Source organism: Pongo abelii, chromosome 23 (genome assembly GCF_028885655.2).
Source record: "Pongo abelii isolate AG06213 chromosome 23, NHGRI_mPonAbe1-v2.0_pri, whole genome shotgun sequence".
NCBI classification, from domain to species: Eukaryota; Metazoa; Chordata; class Mammalia; order Primates; family Hominidae; genus Pongo; species Pongo abelii.
The window spans coordinates 27,091,795-27,104,388 of NC_085929.1; the positions used below are offsets into that span (position 1 = coordinate 27,091,795).

The 12,594-nt window shown below is 42.7% G+C and overlaps 1 protein-coding gene across 2 annotated transcripts in view; it reads right to left on the minus strand.

Annotated features, from left to right (window-relative positions):
- Positions 1 to 12,594, minus strand: part of PI4KA (phosphatidylinositol 4-kinase alpha) — a 155,162-nt gene that overhangs the window by 116,097 nt on the left and 26,471 nt on the right. For both annotated transcript variants that reach the window (XM_024240188.3, XM_054543085.2), the window contains exons 3-4: positions 11,987 to 12,080; positions 1,652 to 1,740 (exon numbers count right to left, since the gene is read on the minus strand). In XM_024240188.3, coding sequence (XP_024095956.3) covers positions 1,652 to 1,740; positions 11,987 to 12,080 — 183 coding nt within the window. The remainder of the gene's footprint in view (positions 1 to 1,651; positions 1,741 to 11,986; positions 12,081 to 12,594) is intronic.

Here is a 12,594-nt window from a genome sequence, read left to right on the forward strand (position 1 = left end):
TGTCAGGAAAGGTGCTTGTCCAAAGCATTTATGAAGATCCACTAGAATGCAGCAACTTCATTTCTCTCAACCATTCTTCTTAGAAAACCCAGGCAAAGAAAAAATGAAGTTGGTGTGACATGACTTGTTCGTAACCAAGTCAAATCTCTTACCTTTTCCTAATATTAAGTAATGCTGGATAATCTACGAAAGCTTGAAAAGCAATAGTTTTTCAATTTTATTTATTTATTTAATTTAATTTATTTATTTATTTTGAGACCGAGTCTCATTCTGTTGTCCAGGCTGGAGTGCAGTGACATGATCTCAGCTCACTGCAACCTCTGCCTCACAGGTTCAAGTGATTCTCATGCCTCAGCCTCCCGAGTAGCTGGGATTACAGGCTCCTGCCACCACGCCCGGCTAATTTTTATATTTTTAGTAGAGATGGGGTTTCTTCATGTTGGCCAGGCTGGTCTCAAACTCCTGACCTCAGGTGATCCACCTGCCTCAGCATCTCAAAGTGCTAAGATTACACGCCTGAGCCACCGCACCCGGCCACTTTTTCCATTTTATATGTTAAAGTCATGTTATCACCTTTGGTGTTGACCTCTTTATTCTGATAAATTTTATTCATAGAAAAGCCCTTAATGTCCAACTTTTTAATAAAAACACATTATTCTAACATATTTAAGTATTTCTTTAGCCATCCTACAAATAAATGAAGAATCTAAATTAGTCAAAATACATCACTAACTGGGAACATTTAGAATGCAGACAAGCAACTAGGCACTGTTTGGAAGAATCTAGGAATAGCAGCATATAAAAACTAACTTTCTAAGCGATAAATTTAAGAAAAAGTTGTATGATTATATTCTTTGTTTAAAGAAGAGGAAAGTATGAAATACATGTTCGTAACATTTCTATCAAAATTAACAAAATCTAAAGAAAGTCTGTGCCCTTAAAGATAAAAGCTTCAGCTACCTAGAAGATTCTTGCCTAGCTGGGCACAGTGGCTCACACCTATAATCCCAGCACTCTGGGAGGTCAAGGCAGGAGGATCACTTAAGGCCTGGAGTTCAAGACCAGCCTGGGCAACATGGCGAAACCTCCTATCTACAAAAAATACAAAACAAATTAGCCGGTGTGATGGTGCACGCCTATAGTCTCAGCTACCTGGGAGTCTTAGGAGGGAGGCTGGCTTGAGGTGGAAGGCGGAGGTTGCAGTGAGCCAAGATTGCGCCACTGCACTCCAGCCTGGATGACAGAGCAAGACCCTGTCTCAAAAAAAGAAAAGAAAATGATCTTCTATGAATGACTTCAATCCCCAACAAAGAGCAAGAAAAATGAGCTGCCTCTGCCTTTTTCTGCCGCCTACCTTACAGGACTTTCTGAAAAGCTGAAAGGGACAGTGCTGCTCATGTCTCTGCAGCGCCTGCCCTTCATTAGAAAAAAGAAAAAGAAAAAAAAGAAAAGTTGAATAAGATAAGACTCATGAGATCCTAAAGAGTACTGAAAGACCTAAACATGTCTTAGGTCTGCTATGAACAGGATGAAATAGATAAATATCAACAAACAATCCAATCACATTTCACATTTTTAAAATCTTTTCATCACTTTGGGACTCTATTCAATCTAATAGAAATGCATACCAAATCAACCAACACATGCTTACCTCATCCCTAAGTGAAGGATCCCTATAGGCAACATCAGACAGCAGAGTTACCAAGCAGAAGCTGAAGGTCTCTGCAACTGGGAGGGCACCTGGAAGATGTAAAAACATAAATCAGATAACTAGGAACCAGATACGGGGTCACACCTCTGGCCATCCAATTCAGTATGTTCCCTCTCACCATGACCTGCCAAGGGACCAGTTTATAGCAGCTGCCCTCCTTAAGACGAGTCTCAAAAGAACAGCTATGGGCCCAAGGAGTTTGCTGAGAAACACCCCTACCTTTCCTTTAAGTAAATGTTTTGGTTTAATAAACTTAAATGTTTCCTGAGCCAATAGCTAGTGTGAGATAACAGAGCCTCTCAACATGACAGATTCAATTTTTTATTCCCTAAGTAAATGTGCTAAATCACACACACACACACACACACGCACACACACAAAACACTTGGCTGGGCGAAGTGGCTCACGTCTGTAATCCCAGCACTTTTGGGGGGCCAAGGCAGAGAGATCACCTGAGGTCAGGAGTTCGGGACCAGCCTGGCCAACATGGTGAAACCCCGTCTCTACTAAAAATACAAAAATTAGCTGGGTGTGGTGGCGCACACCTGTAATCCCAGCCACTTGGGAGGCTGAGACAGGAGAATAGCTTGAAGCCAGGAAGTGGAGGTTCCAGTGAGCCGAGATCGCACCACTGTACTCCAGCCTGGGTGACAGAATGAGATGCCATCTTAAAAAAAAAAAAAAAAAATCAATTTTGAATATTGAATGTTGAATCAAGGACAAAAGAGTATCCACTATTTAATGGATATATTCATAGTACAAGACAGAAGACTCACATTTCTACTCCAGCACTTAAAATTTTAAAGTGCAGCTCTAGGCTGTTCTCAAACTTGAATGTGCCTATGCCCAGCCTAAAATTTGACTTTTTAGTAATGATGCTCTATTTAATTTGTAGTCCATCAAATTGCAGGACAGACTGGGTGCAGTGGCTCACGCCTATAGTCCTAGCACTTTAGGAGGCCGAGGCAGGCAGATCACTTGAGGCCAGGAGTTCAAGACCAGCCCAGCCAACATGGCAAAATTCTGTCTCTACCAAAAATACAAAAATTAGCCAGGCATGGTGATGCATGCCTGTAATCCCAGGTACTTGGGAGGCTGAGGCACGAGAATTGCTTGAACCCAGGAGGCGGAGGTTGCAGTGAACCGAGGTCAGGCCACTGCACTCTAGCTTGGAGTGCAGACAGAGTGAGACTGTCTCAAAAAACAAAAAACAAACAAAATCCTAACCAATTGCAGGACACATGCACAATTTGGGATCTGTCAGTTTTAGGCATGTTACCAGAAATGTTGAAAACCCAAAGGTTAAGGGGAATATTGGCACAAACAGAATGTTTTTTAATTTTTATTTCAGGTTCGGGGTACATATGCAGTTTTGTTATACAGGTAAATTGCATGTTACAGGGGTTTGGTGTACAGATTATTTCATCATCCCCGTAATAAGCATAGTAACCAATAAGTAGTTTTCCCATCCTCACCCTCCTCCTACTCTCCACTCTTAAGTAGGCCCCAGTGTCTGCTGTTCCCTTCTGTGTTCATATGTACTCGATGTTTAGCTCCCACTTGTAAGTGAGAACATGCAGCGTTTGGTTTCCTGTTCCTGTGCTAATTCTCCCATAATGGTCTCCAGCTCCATCCATGTTGCTACAAAAGACGTGATCTTGGCCGGGCACGGTGGCCTCACACTTGTAATCCCAGCACTTTGGGAGGCTGAGGCAGGCAAATAACTTGAGGCCAGGAGTTTGAGACCAGCCTAGCCAACACGGCAAAACTCCATCTCCACCATAAATATAAAAATTAGCCAGGTGTAGTGGCACATGCCTATAATCCCAGCTACTTGGGAGGCTGAGACAGGAGAATCGCTTGAACCTGGGAGGCGGGGGCTGCAGTGAGCAGAGATCGCACCACTGCACTCCAAGCTGGGTGACAGAGTGAGACTGTCTCAAAAAAAGATAAAATAAAATAAAAAATAAAAGGACATGATCTTTTTCTTTTTTTATGGCTACACAGTACTCCATGGTACACATACGACATTTTCTTTATCCAGTCTTCCATTGATGGGCATTTAGGTTGATTCCTTATCTTTGTTATTGTGAATACTGCTGTAATAAACATACTTACGCATGTATCTTTACAGTAGAATGATTTACATTCCTTTGAGTATGTACCCAATAATGGGATTGCTGGGTCAAATAGTAATTCTGTTTTAAGTTCTTTCAGAAATTGCCAAACTGCATTCCACAATGGCTGAACTAATTTATATTCACACTAGCAGTGTATAAGTGTTCCCTTTTCTCCACAACCTCACCAGCATCTGTTATTTCTTGACTTTTTAATAATAGCCATTCTGACTGGTGTGAGATGGTATCTCATTGCAATTTTGATTTGCATTTCTCTGATTATTAGCATCAGATGATGAGCATATTTTTCATATATTTTTGGCCACTTGTATGTCTTCTTTTGAAAAGTATCTATTCGTCCTTGGCTCACCTTTTAATGGGGTTTTTTGTTTGTAAATTTAAGTTCGTCATAGATTCTGGACTTTAGAGCTTTGCATAGTTTGCAAATATTTTCTTTCATTCAGTAGGGTGGCTGTTTACTCTGTTGACAGTTTATTTTACTGTGCAGAAGCTCTTTAGTTTAATTAGGTCCCATTTGTCAATTTTTGTTTTTGCTGCAATTGCTTTTGGCATCTTTGTCATTAAATTTTTGCCATTAAATCTTTGCCAGGGTCTATGTCCAGAGTGGTATTTCCTAGTTTATCTTCCAGGGTGTTTATAGTTTAAGGTTTTACATCTAGATCTTTAATCTATCTTCAGCTGATTTTTGTATAAGGCGTAAGTAAGGGGTCTAGTTTCAATTTTCCGAATATACCTAGCCAGTTATCCTAGCACCACTTATTGAGCAGGGAGTCCTTTCCTCATTACTTGTTTTATTGACTCTGTTGAAGATCAGATTGTTGCAGCAGTGCAGCACTATTTCTGGGCTCTCTATTCTGTTCTATTTGTCTATGTGCTATTTTTTTTACCAGTACCATGCTGTTTTGGTTACTGTAGCCCTGTAGTAGAGTTGAAGTTTGAAGTTGGGTAATGTGATGTCTCCAGCTTTGCTCTTTTTCAGACTACTTTGGCTATTCAGGCTCTTTTTTGGTTCCATAAAAATTTTAAAATAGTTTTTTTCTAATTCTGTGAAGAATGTCATTGGTAGTTTGATACGAATAGCACTGAATCCATAAATTGCTCTGGGTAGTATGGCCATGTTAACAATATTGATTCTTCCTATCTATGAGCACGGGATGTTTTTGCATTTGTTTGTGTAAGCTCTGATTTCTTTCAGCAGTATTTTGTAATTCTTGCTATAGATTTTTCACCTCCCTGGTTAGCTGTATTCCAAGGTATTTTATCTTTTCTTTTTTTTTGAGATGGAGTCTCACTCTGTCGCCCAGGCTGGAGGGCAGTGGTGCAATCGCGGCTCACTGCAACCTCTGCCTCCCAGGTTCAAGCGATTCTCCTGCCTCAGCCTCCCAAGTAGCTGGGATTACAGGCGTGTGCTATCTTGCCCAGCTAATTTTGTGTTTTTAGCAGAGATGGGTTTCACCATGTTGGCCAGGCTGGGGTCGAACTCCTGACCTCAAGTGATCCACCTGCCTTGGCCTCCCAAAGTGCTGGGATTACAGTCGTGAGCCACTATGCCCGGCTGGTATTTTATTATTTTTGTGAATATTGTGAATGGGACTGTGTTCTTGATTTGGCTCTCAGCTTGGATGTTGTTGGTGTATAGGAATGCTACTGATTTTTGTACATTGATTTTGTATCCTGAAACTTTGCTGAAGTTGTTTATCTGATCAATGGGCTTTGGGCAGAGACTATAGGGTTTTCTAGGTATAGAATCATATAATCTGTGAAAAGAGATCGTTTGACTTCCTCTCTTCCTATCTGGATGCCTTTTATTTCTTTCTCTTGCCTGACTGCTCTGGCCAGGACTTCCAGAACTATGCTGGATAGGAGAGGTGAGAGAGGGCATCTTTGTCTTGTTCTGGTTTTCAAGGGGAATGATTCGAGCTTTTAATCATACAGTATAATGATGGCTATGGGTTTGTCATAGATGGCTATTATTACTTTGAAGTATGTTCCTTCAATGGCTAGAGTTTGTTGTGGATTTTTTTTTTTTTTTTGAGACAGAGTGTTGCTCTGTTGCCAGGTTGGAGTGCGGTGGTGTGATCTCGGCTCACTGCAACCTCCGCCTCCCGGGTTCAAGCGATTCTCCTGCCTCAGCCTCCTGAGTAGCTGGGACTACAGGTGCCCGCCACCACGCCTGGCTAATTTTTTGTATTTCAGGAGAGACAGGATTTCACCATGTTGGCCAGGATGGTCTTAATCTCCTGACCTCGTAATCCGCCCACCTTGGCCTCCCAAAGTGCTGGGATTACAGGCGTGAGCCACCACGCCTGGCCTGTTGAGGATTTTTAACATGAAGGGATATTGAATTTTATGAAAAGCCTCTTCTGTATCTATTAAGATAATCACATGGTTTTTGTTTTTAGTTCTGTTTCTGCGATGAATGACATTAATTGATTTGCATACATTGTATCGATCCTGTAACCCAGGGATAAAGCCTACTTGACCTGGTGGATTAGCATTTTGATGTGCTGCTACATTCAGTTACCATTTTGTTGAGGATTTTTGCATCTATATTCATCTATTGGCCTGAAGTTTTCTTTTTTTGTTGTGTCTCTGCCAGGTTTTGGTATCAGGATGATGCTACCCTCATAGAATTAGGGAGGAGTCCCTCCTCCTTAATTTTTTGTAATAGTTTCAGTAGGAGTGGTACCAGCTCTTCTTTATACATCTGGTAGAATTCAGCTGTGAATCCATCTGGTCCTAGGCTTTCTTCAGCTGGCAGACTTTTTATTACTGACTCAATTTCGGAACTTGTTATTTGTCTGTTCAGGGATTCAATTTCTTCTGGGTTTAGTCTTGGTAGGTTGTATATGTCCAGGAATTTATCCATTTCTTCTAGGTTTTCTGGCTTGTATGCATAGAGGTGTTCATCTCTCAGGGTTGGGTTTGTTTATTATTATTATTTCTGTGGAGTCACTGGTAATGTCCCCTTTATCAATTTCTGGTTGTGTCTATTTGGACCTTTTTTCTTTTTTTCTTTATAAGTCTAGCTAGGGATCTATCTTTTTTTTTTTTATTCAAAAAACCAACTCCTGGATTTGTTGATCTTCTGTATGGTTTTCATAACTCAATTTCCTTCAGTTCAGCTTTGGTTTTAGTTATTTCTTATCTTCTGCTAGCTTTGGGGTTAGTTTGTTCTTGTTTCTTTAGTTCCTCTAGTTGTGATGTTAGGTTGTTAATTTGAGATCTAACTTTTCGACGTCAGCATTCATGCTATAAGCTTCCCTCTTAATTCTGCCTTAGCTGTGTCCCAGAGATTCTGGTATGTTGCATCTTCGTTCTCATTAATTTCAAACATTTCTTGATTTCTGCCTTAATTTCATTATTTACCCAAAAGTCATTCAGGAGCAGGTTATTTAATTTTCATGTAATTATATGCTTTCAGTGATTTTCTTAGTATTTAATTCTATTTTTATTGTGCTGTGGCCCAAGAGCATGGTTAGTATGAGTTCAGTTTTTCTGAATTTGCTGAGGCTTGTTTTATGTCTGATAGTGTGGTTGATTTTAGAGTATGTTGTGTGTGCAGATGAGAAGAATGTATACTCTGCTGCTTTCGAGTGGAGTGTTCCGTAGATATCTATTAGGTCCATTTGGTCAAGTGTTGAGTTTAAATCCTGAATATCTTTATCAGTTTTCTGCCCTGATGATCTGTCTAACACTGTCAGTGGGATGTTGAAGTGTCCCAGTTATTATGTGGTTATCTAAGCCTCTTCATAGGTCTCTAAGAACTTGCTTTATGAATGTGGTTGCTCCCTGTTGGATATGTATAGTCAAATCTTGCTGAATCAAGCCTTTTACCATTATGTAATGCCTTTGTCTTTTGTGATCTTCGTTGGTTGAAAGTCTATTTTGTCTGAAATCAGAATAGCAATCCCTGCTCTTTTTTCTGTTTTCCATTTGCTTGGTAGATTTTTTTTCATCCTTTTACTTTGAATGTATGGGTGTCACTGTATGTGGGATTGGTCTCTTGAAGACAGCATACGACTGAGTCTTGCTTCTTTATCCAATTTGCCACAATGTGTCTTTTAAATGGGACATTTAGTCCATTTACATTCATAATATTGATATGTGTGGCTCTGTTCCTGTCACCATATTGTTAGCTGGTTATTATGTAGACTTGTTTGTGTGGTTGCTTTATAGTCTTGCTTCTTTATCCAATTTGCCACAATGTGTCTTTTAAATGGGACATTTAGTCCGCTTACATTCATAATATTGATATGTGTGGCTCTGTTCCTGTCACCATATTGTTAGCTGGTTATTATGTAGACTTGTTTGTGTGGCTGCTTTATAGTGTCACTAGTCTAGGTACTTAGGTGTGTTTTGTTGTTGTTGTTGTTTGTTTTTTTTGAGACAGAGTTTCATTCCTGTTGCCCAGGCTGGAGTGCAGTGGTGCGATTGTGGCTCACTGTAACCTCCACCTCCCGGGTTCAAGCGATTCTCCTGCCTCGGCCTCCTGAGTAGCTGGGATTACAGGCAACTGCCACCATGCTCAGCTAATTTTTCGTCTTTTTAGTGGAGACGGGGTTTCACCATGTTGGCCAGCCTGGTCTCGAACTCCTGACCTCAGGTGTTCCATCCGCCTTGGACTCCCAAAGTGCTGGGATTACAGGTGTAAGCTACTGCGCCCAGCCCTTAGGTGTGTTTCTGTAGTGGTTGGTAATAATCTTTCCCTTCCATGTTTAGCATTCCCTTCAAGACCCTGTAAGGCAGGTGGTGGTAAAGAAATCCCTCAGCATGCGCTTGTCTCAAAAAGATCTTATTTCTCCTTCACTCATAAAGCTTAGTTTGACCGGATATGAAATTCTTGGTTGGAAATTCTTTTCTTTAACAATGTTGAATATGAGCCAGGCCCAGTGGCTCATGCCTGCAATCCTAGCACTTTGTGAGGCTGAGGAGGTGGGGGTCACTTGAGGCCAGGAGTTCAAGACCAGCCTAGTCAACATGGCAAAACCCTGTCTCTACTCAAAATACAAAAATTAGCTGGGCATGGTGGTGTGCGCCTGTAGTCCCCAGCTACTCAGGAGGCTGAGGCATGAGAACTGCTTGACCCTGGGAGGCAGAGGTTGTAGTGACCCAAGATCACACCACTGTACTCCAGCCTGAGTGATGGAGTGAGACTCTTTCTCAAAAAGAAAAACAAAACAAAACAAAAAGGCTGAATATAGGCCTCCATTCTCTTCTGGCTTGCAGAGTTTCTACTAAAAGGTCTGCTGTTAGCCTGGTGGGACTCCCTTTGAAGGTGACCTGCCCCTTCTCTCTAGCTGCCTTTAACATTTTTCTTTCATTTAGACCTTGGAGAATCTGATGACTATGTGCCTTGGGGATGGTCTTCTTGTGTAGTATTTCATAGGGGTTCTCTGCATTTCCTGAATTTGAATTTTGGCCTCTCTAGTGAGATTGGGAAAATACTCATGGATAATATCCTGAAATATGTTTTCCAAGTTGCTTACTTTCTCTCTCCCTATCTTTCAGGGACACCAATGAGTTGTATATTTGGTCTCTACATAATCCCATATTTCTCAGAGGTGTTCATTCTTTATTTTCTTTATTTTTGTCTGAGTTATTTTGGAGAGCTGGTCTTTGAGCTCTGGGATTCTTTCCTCAGTTTGGTCAATTCTGTTGTTTATTTTGAAATTCTTTTTTTTTTTTTTTTTTGAGATGGAGTCTTGCTCTGTTGCCCAGGCTGGAGTGCAGTGGCACGATCTCAGCTCACTGCTGCCTCTGCCTCCCGGGTTCAAGTGATTCTCCTGTCTCAGCCTCCCAAGTAGCTGGGATTACAGGCGTGTGCCACCACACCCAGCCAATTTTTGTATTTTTGGTAAAGACGGGGTTTCATCATCTTGGCAAGGCTGGTCTTGAACTCCTGACCTTGTGATCCACCTGCCTTGGCCTCCCAAAGTGTTGGGATAACAGGTGTGAGCCACTGCGCCCAGCTGAAATTCTTGAAGTGAGTTTTTCAGCTCCATCAGCTCAGTCTGGTTGTTTTCTTTTTGAGACGGAGTCTCACTCTGTCACCCAGGCTGGAGTGCAGTGGCATGATCTCAGCTCACTGCAACCTCTACCTCCCAGGTTCAAGCGATTCTCCTGCCTCAGCCACCCAAGTAGCTGGGATTATAGGAATCTGCCACTACACCTGGATAATTTTTTGTATTTTTAGTAGAGATGGGGTTTCACTATGTTGGCCAAGCTGGTCTCAAACTCCTGACCTCAAGTGATCTACCCACCTCGGCCTCCCAAAGTGCAGAGATTACAGGTGTAAGCCACTGTGCCCAGCCAGTTTTTTCTTAAAATGGCCATTTCATCTTTCATCTCCTATATCGTTTTATTGTATCCTTTACAGTCTTTGGATTGGGTTTCAACTTTCTCCTGAATGTTGATGATCTTCGTTCCTATCCATATTCTGAATTCTATTTCTGTCATTTTGGCTTGGTTAAGAACCACTGCTGGGGAACTAGTGCAGTCAACTTAGCAGGAAGAAGACACTGGCTTTTGGAGATGCCAGAGTTTCTGTGCTGGCTCTTTCTTATCTTCGTGGGCTGATGCTCCTTCAATCTTTGAAGCTGCTGTCCTTTGGATGGATTTTTTTGGGGGTGGTGCTTTTATCTTCTTTGATGTCTTTGGGGGTTTGATTGGGTTCAGTCGACTGGCTTCATTTCTGGCAGATTTTTGGGGGACTAAGGCTCAGCTCAGCATGGGGGACTAAGGCTCAGCTCAGCACTCCTGGGCTGTGTCCTCCAACACTGGGGGGCTGGTATTGGGCACTCAGCTTTGTTTTCTGGCTCTCTGAGGTTGAGAACATGCAGCACTGGAGGGGTTGAGGTGTTCTTGGGCCATAGCCACAACACTCTAAAGGGTAGTGCCAGCCAAAGCACTCTGTCGGATAGTGGCAGCCTATTTGCTTGTGCCAGCAGCACCAGCAGTGCAATGGGGTGCACGCTCATTGGCTGAGGCGGGGTGCTGGGAGGCCTGGGGCTGCCTGCCTCTGTGTGGGCATTGGCAGCAGCAGTGGTGCACGGCCGTTGGGGTCTGTGTGCACATTTGCACCAATGGCAGTGGTAGCACAGAGTTGGAGCTGGTGACCTCTGTGCATGTGTTCATGCCAGTGGCGGTGCTGTTGCAGGGCCCAGAATGTTAATGAGAACAGCAAAACCCATCTTTAGCAGACTGGGCCATGTTGCCCAGACTAGTTTTGGTTTCTGTTTTTTTTTTTTTTTTGAGACGGAGTCTCGCGCTGTCGCCCAGGCTGGAGTGCAGTAGCATATCTCGGCTCACTGCAACCTCTGCCTCCCGGGTTCAAGCAATTCTTCTGCCTCAGCCTCCCGAGTAGCTGGGACTACAGGCACACACCACTGTGCCCGGCTAATTTTTGTACTTTTAGTAGAGATGGAGTTTCACCATATTGGCCAGGCTGGTCTTGAACTCCTGACCTCGTGATCCACCCGCCTCGGCCTCCCAAAGTGCTGGGATTACAGGCGTCAGCCACCATGCCCGGCCAACCCAGACTAGTCTTAAACTCCTGAGCTCAAACGATCTGCCCACCTCGGCCTCCCAGAGTGCTACAATTACAGGAGTGAGCCACCATACCAGCCAATTCATTCCGTTTCTAAAGGTGCAAAGTTTAACTGGAACTTAGAAACAAAGTGATGAAACTATTTACAGTGAACATTGCTGTTGGTTCCCCAACCTCCATCTCACCCTTTTTGAGCAGCAGCAATATAATCTGGAAAACTGACGTCACTCCAGGAGTGAGCCTATAAATTCTAAGGGTAACAGTGACTGATTTGGGGACAGGCAGATGACCCAATTCTGGCCAATGAGACATGAGAAAAGGTTCTTGAAGGTCTCAACGTTCTTGCTCACTCTCAGAACAATGCAATGGAAAGCTGGCCTACCCAGGCCTACCTTCTCCCCAACTCATCCATGGGCTGTGGCCAACACATGGATGTAAGCTCAGCCCACAATGCTGCAGGCAGTTGTTTCACAGCCAGGAGTGAGACAAGATGCATCTAATGTGTCAGTATGAATAAACACTTGATCCTACAGACACTGAACATGTATATTTTCTCTTATATTCAGGGAAAACATTATATACAATTACCTCTGCCTTTCCGAGCTGTGCTTTCTTCTACCCAATACACTTTTGGAAGACCTTTGAGAAGTCGAAGAAGGTAAGGAACCACACAATCTTTGTGCTAAAAAATAATAAGAAGAAGAAATTAGATTTAATAAAATAAGTGATTGGCAGCTTTTTAGCCCAGATTAAGCCCAAAGCAAAGCACATCCACATCCTAATCATCTCAGAGATTCTCCAGGGATAATGTAAAGTACATGTAAATTCACATGGCATCACTCCATTCCCGTTTTCACATTGCAGAGTCCAGAGGCTGTCCCATCAACCTGTACCACAGGAGCCTAAGGTAGGGTTCACACCTGCCTTCTGGAGCTGAGGGTCCAGCCTGCTCAGGACTCTTCTGGGGGCTGGGCCTCTCCAGGAGGTACATGTGTGTACGCACTCAAAGCTGTCTTCAGTGAGAATGGTTTAGAGCCCCAAAACCCATCCAGGAGCCCCAGAATAAGATCCTAGGGATGGAGAGAAGCTCCTAATGTGGGCATCTCAACTGGGTGATACTTTTTTCTGTTCATGTCCCTTGTCCATTTTCCTTGTTTTTGTTTTTTTTTTTAATTTTCTACTTCATGTTTCCTCTT